The sequence below is a fragment of the Lacerta agilis genome, chromosome 5 (assembly GCF_009819535.1).
Source record: "Lacerta agilis isolate rLacAgi1 chromosome 5, rLacAgi1.pri, whole genome shotgun sequence".
Lineage (NCBI taxonomy): Eukaryota > Metazoa > Chordata > Lepidosauria > Squamata > Lacertidae > Lacerta > Lacerta agilis.
Genome location: NC_046316.1, coordinates 64,418,752 through 64,431,362, shown reverse-complemented (window position 1 = coordinate 64,431,362; position 12,611 = coordinate 64,418,752). Strand labels below are relative to the sequence as shown.

General features: G+C 40.9%; 1 protein-coding gene across 1 annotated transcript; it reads right to left on the bottom strand.

Moving 5' to 3' along the window:
* Positions 1-808: 808 nt before the first annotated feature.
* On the bottom strand, positions 809-12,371 carry TRIM42 (tripartite motif containing 42). The gene is made up of 5 exons (XM_033150240.1): positions 11,954-12,371; positions 9,525-10,207; positions 7,613-8,430; positions 5,816-6,046; positions 809-1,066 (listed from the first exon to the last, which is right to left on the bottom strand). The coding sequence occupies exons 1-5, from the start codon at positions 12,334-12,336 to the stop codon at positions 980-982; spliced, it is 2,202 nt and encodes a 733-aa protein (XP_033006131.1). The 5' UTR covers positions 12,337-12,371; the 3' UTR covers positions 809-979.
* Positions 12,372-12,611: the final 240 nt, after the last annotated feature.

Sequence of the window (12,611 nt, the reverse complement as noted above, 5' to 3'; positions counted from 1 at the left end):
CTCAAAGCAAGGCTTTCCCTTTCCCTTTTCTAATACAGTACTCAACATGTCTTGGCTACTGAGCATGCTCAGTCTTGTGCTGTTCTTTTTGGAGGGTGGATGTGAATGTGCCCTAGGGTCCCCCTTGCTTTTTGTGCTTCTACTTTGGTTTCCCTGTGCATGCCAATGCCTCTCTTCTTTCTCAGTGACCCCATCATGGCTCCATCTCCATCATGGCTCCATCATGGCTCCATCTCTATCAGAACTCACTATTGGAGCTCACTATTAGAATGATTGTTAAAAGCTTTGTGTGGGATCAGATTGCCTTGTTCTGCTTCTAGCCACAAAGCTCTTGTTCTGCATTGCTCTAGATGACAAAAAAATAAAGAAGCTGGGACAAAACTTAGTGTTGATGGCAATGGACACTGGAACTGGACTCTACTAAGTGTTGATGGCAACGGACCCTGGAACTCTCCACTAATAGCCAAAGCATGAGACTAAAGCCAGGGCAGTAAATGAGTTTCTTGTAAACTCCAGGGCTAATGGCATAACAAGCATCTCTCACATGTCTATCTCGGAGGTGATTTTTATGCTGTATACCCATTTCCAAATGACACATATTGCAAGCCAAATGCCCAGCTTTATATAGCATGAATGGCCCCTGAGAAGGTACTTTCTCAACAATGAAAATGTTTGCTACATTCCTTTGAAGGGTTGCTACACCACAGTTGGCTTCAGGGATTTTTCATTATGTATTTCATGTACAGTGCAATGTTTTCCTCCAGTTTCAGTGGAATGTAGAAAAAAAAATAAAACAAAGGACTGAGACTTTAATTTGCTAGGAGATCTTTATTCTGAAGGGTTTACTCTCAGATTTCAGCTTGCAAGGTAGCTTCACTTTAGAAGAAAAGGAAAGGCATCTGAGAAAATATAATTGCTTTCTATCCAGTGGCTTACTTCTGAGTTATCTCTTTAAAAATTTCATTGGTTGACTTGCAGGTCAGGACTGTTTATGGAAAGCAGATTGAACATTTCGTAGCAATCCCCATTTGCCTTTGACTCTCGCACGCATTTCTGGAGTCACCACCTAGTGGAACACACAATATGCAATCCATGCTGAGTTTTAGTAATAAGAATAGTAACTGCATATAATAAATGTCTTAGACACGGTAGGAAATCATATATTGGCGTGTTTAAATATTTGTTTTATGTATTTATATATCACTTAATACTCAAAATGATCTCTAAGCAATTTAGAAGATACAGCATGTCAATATTATATACCAAACAATGAAACTGAGGAACTACAATATAATGCAATGCAATATTAAACAACACTACAATGCAATTCAATAAAATAGCTCAAGAAACAAAAACATAGCAGCAGCATAGCCATATAGATATATAGATTTATCTTTTGACCCCCTCATATTTGCACAAAACCAAAAAAAAAGAACTGCAGAAGGAAAACACAATAAAAATGGTGTGCCGAGAATTTACATTTGTCGCCTTTTGTGTACAGCTATCTGTGTGCTTTTCCTGTCAGTATTTAATCGGTATTACAGTTTTTTCCATGATTTTTCCCCATCCATATATGATATTGTATCCTTCATTCCTGCAACTGTTAATCGGTATTACAGAATTGACAAATCAGAAAGTGGGGGCAAATGCAAAAGGGAATGGCTACAGATATGAATAGGGAAGACAAATGTTGCTCCTTATATACATATTCCAATGTGTGCAGAACTAATGCTGAAATGTGGGCAAGGCCAGAATGTCAATAGACGAAGCTTTTCCCCATAAATGTATTCATATTTCAAAAAGGCTTGAAAATGCTTAATGTGCAGAATCTCTGCCTGCCACACACAGCTATTAAAAGACACAATAGCCCAATGTTAACCCTAACCCACGCAAAGAAATCGTGTTTCTTGAGTTGTAAACCACTTATGTGATGGTAGGTACTTCATCAGTTATGTGATGGTAGGTACTTCATCAGTTGATCTTAGGGTGACTTGTCTATATTCAGGGCAAGACCAGACATTTTTGCTTCAGATGGCTGGAGTAGTCAAAAGAGATTGAAGATTTGTAGCAACCAAAGTTCAGATACCCCTGCTTTGATAAAAGTCAGGATTAAATTGTTAAAAAGCAAACAGAAATATTCTAAGAGGATTTGTTGTGGTTATTTATTATTTACACATCATAATAACTGCAGTGACCTTTATCAGTACAGGCCAAGCAAAAAGGATTTGCACTGCATCAAAGTCTTCTGTTTTCCTCTGAAGCTGGGAAAGTAACGGATTTCCTCTCCCACTGCATTGCTACTATGACCAACCAGTCACAGAGGGCGTGGTGAGGCTTCAGTGCTCATGTAACATCCATCCAGTTGAGTTGCTGCTGTATACCAGGATCAAGAGGGTAATGAGTGAGATAGTAGCATGGTCAGCGTGATACAAAAACACTGGCAGGAGTGCTAGGTTGCCTCCACTAGTGCTTTTACACCATGCTGACCTTGCGGCTCCCAGTCTGCAGCAGCAACTCAGCCAGAGGTAGGTCAAGCAAGCAGTGCAGCCCAGCTGCACCATCTACTAATGTAGTCAACTTAGCCTGCCCTGCCCAACTGCATTTCCCCCCAAAAAAATGGAAAGGAAAGAAGAACTTAACAAAGCAAGAGAGTGGATAACAATGCTGGAATGCACTTCACAATTTTAATATTTTCCACATTATCCAATCACAGAGATACTAACACGTTGAATTTCTCAATTATTTTATCTGGGTAACAGTCACCCCTCTATCAGGGAAGGTGAAGAAGGGGAGGGAACTTCAAAATGACTCAATATACATCTTGACAATGAACCAGGCAGGACAAGGGATTTCCTGAAGGACTTAGCAATCACAGTTGTGACTTCATTCAGTTGTGCAAACCACTGAAAGGTGGAAGCAGGCTCATACCTCACAAAACACTTGCTTTGAATTTTGCTTGCCTATTTTGCTCAACAATGTTCATTCTAAAGAGGTCTAGGAACTGTTCTTTTTTTTTTAAGTGAAACCTCAGAATCTAGGTCCACTGGTGAACATAGAGATATATAAAACCAGTAAGTTACTCTGTACAGAATGGATTAAAAAAAAAAGAGCAACAAAGAGGAGGAGGAAACTGACATCATGCTTTGCCTTGGGTGGGGTGGGGTGGGGTGGATCAGATTGCAGCTTCAGGGTTTTTAAACCAAATAATGTGGTGAATGTTCTAGCTGCAATAACGGCTGGGCAATAAAAATAAGGAATCTATTCAATATGTTTTGACGTTTGAAAAAGGATGAATAAGAACCAGAAAATTATTGTTTCTGCTAAACAAAACACACACTTTATTTCAGACTTCTGTTTTCAAATCTTGGAATTTACAAAATGGCTTAAATAAATCCCGCTTCACAATCTGCTATGTAAAAAAAAAACGTATACTTCAATTTATTCCAAATGAAATAGCTTCTGTTTTGATGCAACATTGTTCATTGCTATTTCATTTGAGGAATGGCATTTCAAGTTCCTCTTCCCTTGTCTGCAGCTGAGAAATTCTGTAGACTATGCCTTCCTACTAACATCCATCAGGATATAATTGACTGGGCTATTTTTATTCTTTCTTTTTTTTAAGCCCACACATTACTGGACATGTATGTTTGCTCCACAGATGTAGGGAAGACTAGTCTTTATCCCTAATCCTGCATTTACAGGTGCTACTTTAGCTGTTATTCCCTAAAGGAAATTCATGCTGTACTTGCAAAGAGGTTGCAGATAATATTTCCTTTTACTTTGCAGCCTCCTTCATATCTCCATTCCTAAGCCTACCCTACTGCTGGAAAGAGGGTGGGTGAGGAAGACAAATGAGTTAGAACACTGTCTTCTAGACATTCTCCTGTGCCTGCAAGATGTGCAGTACTAGACAGGAATTCAGCAGGAGCTTGGAGCTTTTGATTTTCTTGCCCTATGGTAAACTTTGCTATAGAAATGGACAGTGCTTCTGTCCCCTCACTCAGTCCCCACTGAAGATGCACATAATCCAGTTAGTGACTGACAGAGATATGCACCACTCCCCTGAGGAATTTTTGTTAAAAAATATTTTAACTTTTCTCAAAATTTCTTAGATATTTAGCCTGAAGGACTACCTCCAATTTTGATTGTATTGCACTTTAGATAACACTCTGTGGTCAACTGCCCATAAGTCATGGAGTGGAACACAAGTCTTCCACATGCACCCCTGCTACTGTGACCACAAAACATCTCAAATTGTTAAGAGCGGGGGACATACTGCACAAAATGTGTCCATTAGGGAAGCTCTCATGTTAAGAGACACATTGAATTGTCTCTCAGGGCCCCTGTTCTATACACCATGGCAAACTAAGGGCCAGGGCCCAGATCCAGCCCAATCGCCTTCTAAATCCGGCCCGCGGATGGTCTGGGAATCAGTGTGTTTTTACATGAGTAGAATGTGTGCTTTTATTTAAAATGCATCTCTGGGTTAATTGTGGGGCATAGGAATTCATTCACCCCCCCCCAAAAAAAAATAGCCCGGCCCCCCACAAGGTCTGAGCGACAGTGGACCGGCCCATTGTTGAAAAAGTTTGCTGACCCCTGCTATACACAAACAATTTCTACCATAAAGAAACAAACAAAAAATAGCACATACGTTCAGATTGATTGGAGTTGTCAGTTCTGAAACTACGCTTAGTGGATTCATTGTGCTGAAAGCTGCAATCCTATTCATGCATACTGAAGCCCTCTTGAACTTTTGAATAAGCAGGTGTGCGGACAGCCTTGCTGCACCCTAAAGACTTAACATTGTGTGTGGCTTGAGCTTTCCTAGACCAATAAAAGGGAGGGCACTCTGTTCCATGAAAATCTATGCCACAATAATATGGCAGTATATATGGTGTGGCCAGAAGACACCATGATGTGTGCGTGTTGGTGTCAGTCAAACTCTTCAACATATTGACCCAAGAAACTGGGACGCTTGTCTTCCCGCCCTGCTTCTGTGTGAGTCATGTGACTCGTGCGAGATCACGGAGCCCCAAAATGTTTATTTTGGGGGTCTGTTTTTCAGAGCATGGCATCCAAAACCAGGATGTCCCAATTTAATCAGGGGCAGTTTGGGGTATGGTGTATAGGAACTGCAAGGGTGGGGGGAGATGGCTGCAGCCTCATCTATACCTCTCTTGTCTTAGGGGGAGCAATAGGATTGTCTTAGATGTGATCTAGACAGGAGCACAAAAAATGGGTATCAAAAGTGTTTAGTGGTTGATTTTTCTTGGACCACAATCAATCGTTTAAAGTCGAAACAAAATAGAAAATTCTTTCCAGTAGCACCTTAGAGACCAACTGAGTTTGTTCTTGGTATGAGCTTTCGTGTGCATGCACACTTCTTCAGATACCTGAAGTGTGCATGCACACGAAAGCTCATACCAAGAACAAACTCAGTTGGTCTCTAAGGTGCTACTGGAAAGAATTTTCTATTTTGTTTCGACTATGGCAGACCAACACGGCTACCCACCTGTAACTGAATCGTTCAAAGAACACCTTATTTTCCTTTTCTCCTACATGGTCCTCACACAAGAGTCAGCTAGCTATCATTATCTACATTAAAGCACAGGATCTGATTGTTACAAACAATTCACTAATAACTGTTGACAAAGCATGGTTTGAGACTGATGGGGCTGGGGCAGTATCTATTCTGCACTAGCAAAATAACCTACTGAGAAACATATCCTATCTGATACTTTATTATTGCCTTTGTATGCATGGTATGACATCAGTGGAAAAGTACAAGCAGGAAGGAGTAGATAGATTGTACCTTACAAATTTCGCTCCATGGGCCTGGACCATGCTCATTGACAGCCCGGACTTTGAAGAGATATTCTGTATTAGGTGTCAGATTATGTATTTCCAGATTCTGTTGGGCAATCCCAGTTAGCACTCCTACAAGTTGTGGCTGAATTAAATTCTCAGCTGCCTCTTCATCAACTATTTCATAATAAGCAACCTCAAAGCTATCTACGTCTTCTGTAGGACATGTCCAGTAAATCTACACACAAAAAGATAACACTGAACATATTTTCATGTTACATTTAATGAGCTAATACCATTAGTTTCACAGACAGAGTTTAATTATTTTAGCAAAATAATAATAATAGATTTTCCATTAAAATATGTCAATGATAGATGTAGTGAACTTCTCCTACCATACCAGTATTTTGGATCGCATAGCAACATCTCAATGCTTGCTATTTGTAACCTTTAAATCTAATAACCTTACAAGGAGGGCACAGGGACACTCCACATTACCTGCTGTCTTTTAAATCCACCCATCCCATTTCCAACATTCCAATTTTGCCGCCTTCAGATGGGGTGGCAAAATGGGAGGTGGACTCCACAATAACACTCATCAGCTCACCACCATCAAGTACATATGTTTCTCTCATGAGATTTCTAAAAATAACTTTCACCTTCTTCTGTGCCTGTAAAATGTGCACATAATTCATCAATGAAGAGGGAAATGTGCACATTTTCCAGTCAATATACACAATCCCCAATAGGCCCAGAAGAATGCCTTTATATTGACTGCATTTTTTTGTACCTTCTCTGGCCATTATGCACAATTCCTAACAGGCTTTGGGGGGTGTGCCTATCTTGACAGAACATTGTACATTGTCCAGTTGATGAGCACAGTGGAGAGGTTAAAGAGAGAAGAATTGTTGGTTTGATGTGAATGATTTTTTGACTAAGTGGAGGTTGGGGTTTTGTCTATTTTTGTTAATTTGTTAATTAATGTGTCTGATTATTGCTTTTATTATTTGAGTATGTTTGGAGACCTTCAGGTGACAAGCAGCTAATAAATAAAAAGAATGACATTATGCATAATTTCCAACGGACCTTGGGGAATGTGCATATATGGACTGCATTTTGTGCATTCTCCAGGCAAATAAGCACATTCTCTGATTAGTATGCATAGTCTCCAAATAATAATAATAATAATAATAATAATAATAATAATTAATAATAAATTTATACCCTGCCCATCTGGCTTGGTTTCCCCAGCCACTCTGGGCGGCTCCCAACCGAATATTAAAAACACAATACAGCATTAAAAACTTCCCTAAACAGGGCTGCCTTTAGGTGTCCAAGAAACACAATCCCTCTACCTCTAGTTCAGAAGTCTGTAATCTGCAGCCACCAAGCTGCTTCTGGTCCACAGCCTAATCTTACGGGGCTCACAACATGCCCTCCCAGCAGAGCAACAGGAAGAACAGATGGAGCTCCAGGGGGAAAAAAAACTTCCTTTTCACCACCCTCTGCTGTTCCCCATTCAGCTGAGAAGCACAAGGGAGGAAATCACAGGTAGAAGAAAGCAGGTCTGACAAAGCAAATTCCCAAATTAAACAAGTACTTTCTCAACACAGGAAAAGTTGGGGACCAAGTGCATTGGGTAACATGCACTGGCTTGTGAGCATGCCCTCGCCTCCTGTTCTCAGATGCAACATTCACATTTTCAGGCAAATACCTGAACAAAACATCTGGGATGAGCCCTCAGCATACAAATGATCTCAGTGCATGTACAATGTGCAAGAAAAGTTATGTAAAAAAATCTTACCTTAGCAAGAGTTGGAAATACAAGTGTTTGGTAGACAATAACAACGCCAGGAACAGTGGTAGATTGGGCTTCTCCGTGTAATTCTGGATTGTAGTAGATTCCTTGGTTTTGAAATTTCCTATCGCTTCTTGAGGTATCTGATGCTGCATCCCAAACTGCATACATCCCATTATCTCTCAAGTTAGGAGGTAAGGATTTGGGTCTTAGATACATGTCGGTCATTATGTCTTGATCTAATGAAGTAAATGAAGCTAAAGACTGACTACGATCCATTCCTAGTGGATTTGGGACGTGTGCACTGGAAACATCCCTTGGAATCATTATGTCAGAACTGCAAGGATAAGGACATTTGCTTGTTTTATCATACACTTTCTTTGAAAGTGCTGGGAAAATGGTTTGTAACTTTTGTGCAAGTTCCTCAAAGTTGACTTTAAGGTGCTTAATAGGGTCTTCCCTGAGAAGTGGGCTAGGTTGATAAATATTAGCAATTGCATCTTCTATTTCAACTACTAGCCCATATGCAGACTGCAGGAATGCAAGCTGGCTTTGTTCCTTTAGAGCTTCCTTAGAATACTGCATAAGGCTGTCCATCTGATCAATTCTCTTGCTTGTGTATTCGGCAAACTCGTAAAGTGCCTTCTGTTTTTGAATCTCAAGGTTTTCTACTGCCTCCATCAGCTCTTTCTCCCGTTGTTGAAGGATGCTCTGTAACCTCATGAAACCGTTCCTGATCTCCCTCCTTTTTGTTTCTTTATACGACTTAAAATTGTTTTTTAATACAAGGACTTCCATTAGATCATTATCAATTATAAATCGTACTGCAACACACAAAAACAATCATTATATCACAAAACAATCATGATATCACTGTCCATCTACTCATTCACAAAATATAGTAAAGGTTAAAAGTGAGATGGGGTTTAATACAGGTTGACTACATTTGGCGTGATCTGTATTGGAAACAGCAGCTTCACTATGGTTCAGTTTGAGATGGTAAGCTGGAGTCACATTAACCCAATGTAAACTGGATTTGAATGTACAGCATTGTGGGAACAATTCCTCAAAGTAAATTTAAAAAAAATGGAAAACAATTATCTGAAGGGGGTGGAGCAGAGCTGTGGGTGCTGTTAATGCTCTCCTTTGAAGTTTCCCCCATGTATAAACTCTCTCTGCTGAAACAGCATTAGTCCTGTGAGTCAACACATACATTGGTCATATTCACACCATATATTTAAAGAATCCTGGAAACTGTAGTTTGTTAAGGGTGCTGGGAATTGTAGCTCTGTGGGGAGTGAACTACAGTCCTCAGGATCCTTTGTGGGAAAGTTAAATGATGACTGTTACATTGGGCATAAATGTGCTATAAATGCACAGGATGGATGTGACCATGCTTGTGTGCTTACCCTCAAAGAACAAACAGCAGCTCAGGAGTGATTACATAATGCAGAAATCATGGGGGAGGGTTAGCACACTTGCAGCATTGCCCCAACCTGACTCCTGCAGCTACATTTACAATTTCAGAAATACCTTGATAATCCGTCTACATGCGATACCATTAAAGTACATTCAAAATGCATTTCCCTCCCTCAAAGAATTCTGGTCACTGTGATTTGCTAAGGTGTTGCTGGGACATGTAAATCAGTGTGAGATAAGCTACAGTACCCAGAAACCTTTGGAGCAGGCAAATGTCTTTTAAAGGTATAGCGTGCATGCAGCCATAGATTTCCCTACATTATGTCTATTTCACTACTCTTTCAGTAGTTTTCAAATAAAATGTACATTCAAACCTAAGATTTACACATTGTGGGTGCCATTGCACCGGCGTGTTTATAATTGCACTTTGAGACTCGTCAAAGCCTATATTACAATAACAAATCAAGGAGAAGGAAAGTAGTTAAATACAAACAGGAACCTTTTTTAAACTTTGCAATAGAACCGAATAATGCAGCAGACAGTTTTGAGCATGCTATTGGCAAAGGGACTGTGTCATGATCCGTGTGGTGTGCATCAGCACAGTATTCACAAAGCAGTTCATGGTCATCAAGACAGTATTTTGAGATCATTGAATCACCATGGATCAAACAGTTTCTTTCTTCCCAAACTTCGTCACTGATTTTGGCGTAGACATGATTTTGGTACGAGATATCCTGGTGAAAGTTCCTCAAGCAAAGGTTACAGTAATTCAATTGACATGTCACACATCTCTTGGTGGCCTTCCGGCGCTCGTCACAAAGTTGGCAATAAATTGGTAGCCGGCTTCTGTCAAACCTCCACCGCAGGAAACCGTATCGGCGCATATATTTCCTGGCCAATCTGGCTCTTAGGTAATTCATCCTCAGCTGGATTTTCTTAGCAAATGGAAGGCAGTGGGCTTTGTTGCAAATGGGGCATGTGATGATGAAGAAGTTCTCTGTGATCTCAGCCTGAAGTTGGCTCTTCATTATGCACTTATCGCAAATGCAGTGATTACATGGAAGCATAAAAGGTCGGAGAAACAGCTCTTGGCACAAAGGGCAAATAAGCTGGTCAAGAAAAGCATGTCCCGATGATTCCTTATCCAGTGAAATGACAGATGAGTTGCTTATCAACTTGCGTCTGAGCATAAAAAAACAACCAAGAAAAATTTCAGTTTTAGAGAGTGACCCCACCAACATTCATAATTACCCAACTTGTAATATGACCTTATGTTATGAGTAATGCTTGGCTGCATGATTAAGTGGCATCTACTCCTAAAAATGGGACACGGGTGGCACTGTGGGTTAAACCACAGAGCCTAGGGCTTGCTGATCAGAAGGTTGGCGATTTGAATCCTCGCGACGGAGTGAGCTCCCGTTGTTTGGTCCCTGCTCCTGCCAACCTAGCAGTTCGAAAGCACATCAAAGTGCAAGTAGATAAATAGGTACCGCTCTGGCAGGAAGGTAAACGGAGTTTCTGTGTGCTGCTCTGGTTCTCCAGAAGCGGCTTAGTCATGCTGGCCACATGACCCGGAAGCTGTACCCCGGCTCCCTCAGCCAGTAAAGCGAGATGAGCGCTGCAACTAATGGTCAGGGGTCCCTTTACCTTTACCTTTTCCGCTAAAATGCCTCTGTGGTTTAGATTTAATACAATCCAGAATTCCTGTGTCCCTTTCCCTCCCTGTCTCCTGTCAAATGTTTTCCCTATTTTGTGGTTTGGGGTGGCAGGTGCAGAAAGGTGATCTTGTTAGCAATCTCTGTATCACCAAAAATCCTGCAGTGGTAATCCTGAAGGTGCTGCTGACCTTGGGAAATATAGCTTTCCCAGGATTCCCGAGATGTTTAATGTCTTAGATGGTAGGGATGAAGGCCTTATATGGAGGCCTCGCAGTAAGGTTTTCCCACTGCTCCTGCTGCTTCTAGGTCTGCAAGTGAAAAGACAAGGAGGCTTGCGTGGGATGAGACTCATATGAAGTTTGGAGAGATATGTGGCATGAATGTTTCCTGTGCCACAAACTCAAAAAACCCTTAAAGTAAGGCACTCTTTCTTTCTCTTTCTCAGCTCTTTTGCTCATTCTGTACTATGGGGAAATATTAACCCGCTGCACAGTATTTTTGCTTCAGGGTAACAAAACTAATCAAAACCCTGCTTGAGAGATGTACAGGAGAAGTGAGGAATGCTTCACCTGTGACTATCCTGCACTGAGCAGAAGACTGGGCTAGATAACATTCAAGGACCCTATATCATTCTATATGGGTAGTATTGGTCATCAGTTGGTACTTGTAGTATGAGATGGCAGCTTCAGTTGCATAGATTCCCTGTGTCTGGTCCAATGAATAGGGACTTAAAACTAGGCTGTAGATCTAATTATTATTATTATTATTATTATTATTATTATTATTATTATTATTATTATTATCCCCAGCCACTCTGGGCAGTTCCCAACAGAACATTAAAAACAGAATAAAACTTCAAAGATTAAAAATTTCCCTAAACAGGGCTGCCTTCAGATAGTTGTTTATTTCCTTGACATCTGATGCGAGTTCCACAGGGCTGGTGCCACTACTGAGAAGGCCCTCTTCCTTCTTGCACTCTTGCCACTGACAGCACCCAACTAACCACAGGATAGGATGCCATATATGTGTTGCCTAATACCCCATTGATTAAGGGCATGTAGAAAGTCCCCAGTGTTAAGTATAATTGATTTAATTGACACAGAAATGGAAAATGTATGTGTATTAATGAAGGTTTAAAATGGAAAGTGGCTAAATGTGTATTGCTAACACTGGGGTTTTTCCACAGTAGTTTTTCAAAGGAATCTAAGCTCCTAAATGGGTTAATGATTACTGGCTTCTAAAAGAAACCATAGTTCTGTCAAGCTCTTACCTTCTAAGTCTGTACCGATGCTTGTAAGGTATATAGTTGAGGTAGTTGCAGCACGTGCTTTCGTAGCACTGGCAGTCATCATTCTCATCTGTGCAGCACAAGTACTTGCAGTGTGGATTATTAGCACAGGAGCAGCAGCACCAGCGGCAATTTGGGTTCTGTGAGCATGTGCAGTGGCAGCACTGGCAGGTTTCATCTTCGCTGTGTGGACAGTAGAAGCAGTCACAGTTCCGTTCATCGCTGAATAGAAAACGCCAACACAAGCAGCATGCGAATAGGGATCTGCTGAACAAGTAACGCCGAAACCTAACACATTCATAGCAGCACGGACAACCTGGGCAACATGGACATGTCAAGCAACAGTGACATGTTGCGCGAGGCATGACTTTTCAGGAAGATAAACTGGTTTCCCCTGGCCCTTTTGGTCCCAGAAAGATGTGCTTGCTTAATGATGACATCACAATGGCTTTTACCAATGAGGATGGGTGTTTCTTCACATATGAAAGCGGCTTGTCAGTTGCATCATAAAATATGTCACAATGGCTAGGACAGCTAATGCTTCAAATTATTGCACTCATATGAGGCATACGGTCAAACCATACGGGGAAATCTGTAATGCAACACAGAGCATTGTGAAGCCCTGACAAAATATTTCCAT

Coding starts and splice junctions, on each gene's coding strand:
- TRIM42 (XM_033150240.1), bottom strand. CDS start 12,336: ATGCCTCGCGCAACATGTCACTGTTGCTTGACATGTCCATGTTGCCCA. Junction 6,047..7,612: donor TATTTCCAACTCTTGCTAAG/GTAAGATTTTTT, acceptor TTTTGTGTGTAG/ATTTACTGGACATGTCCTAC. Junction 1,067..5,815: donor CATGGAGCGAAATTTGTAAG/GTACAATCTATC, acceptor GTGTTCCACTAG/GTGGTGACTCCAGAAATGCG.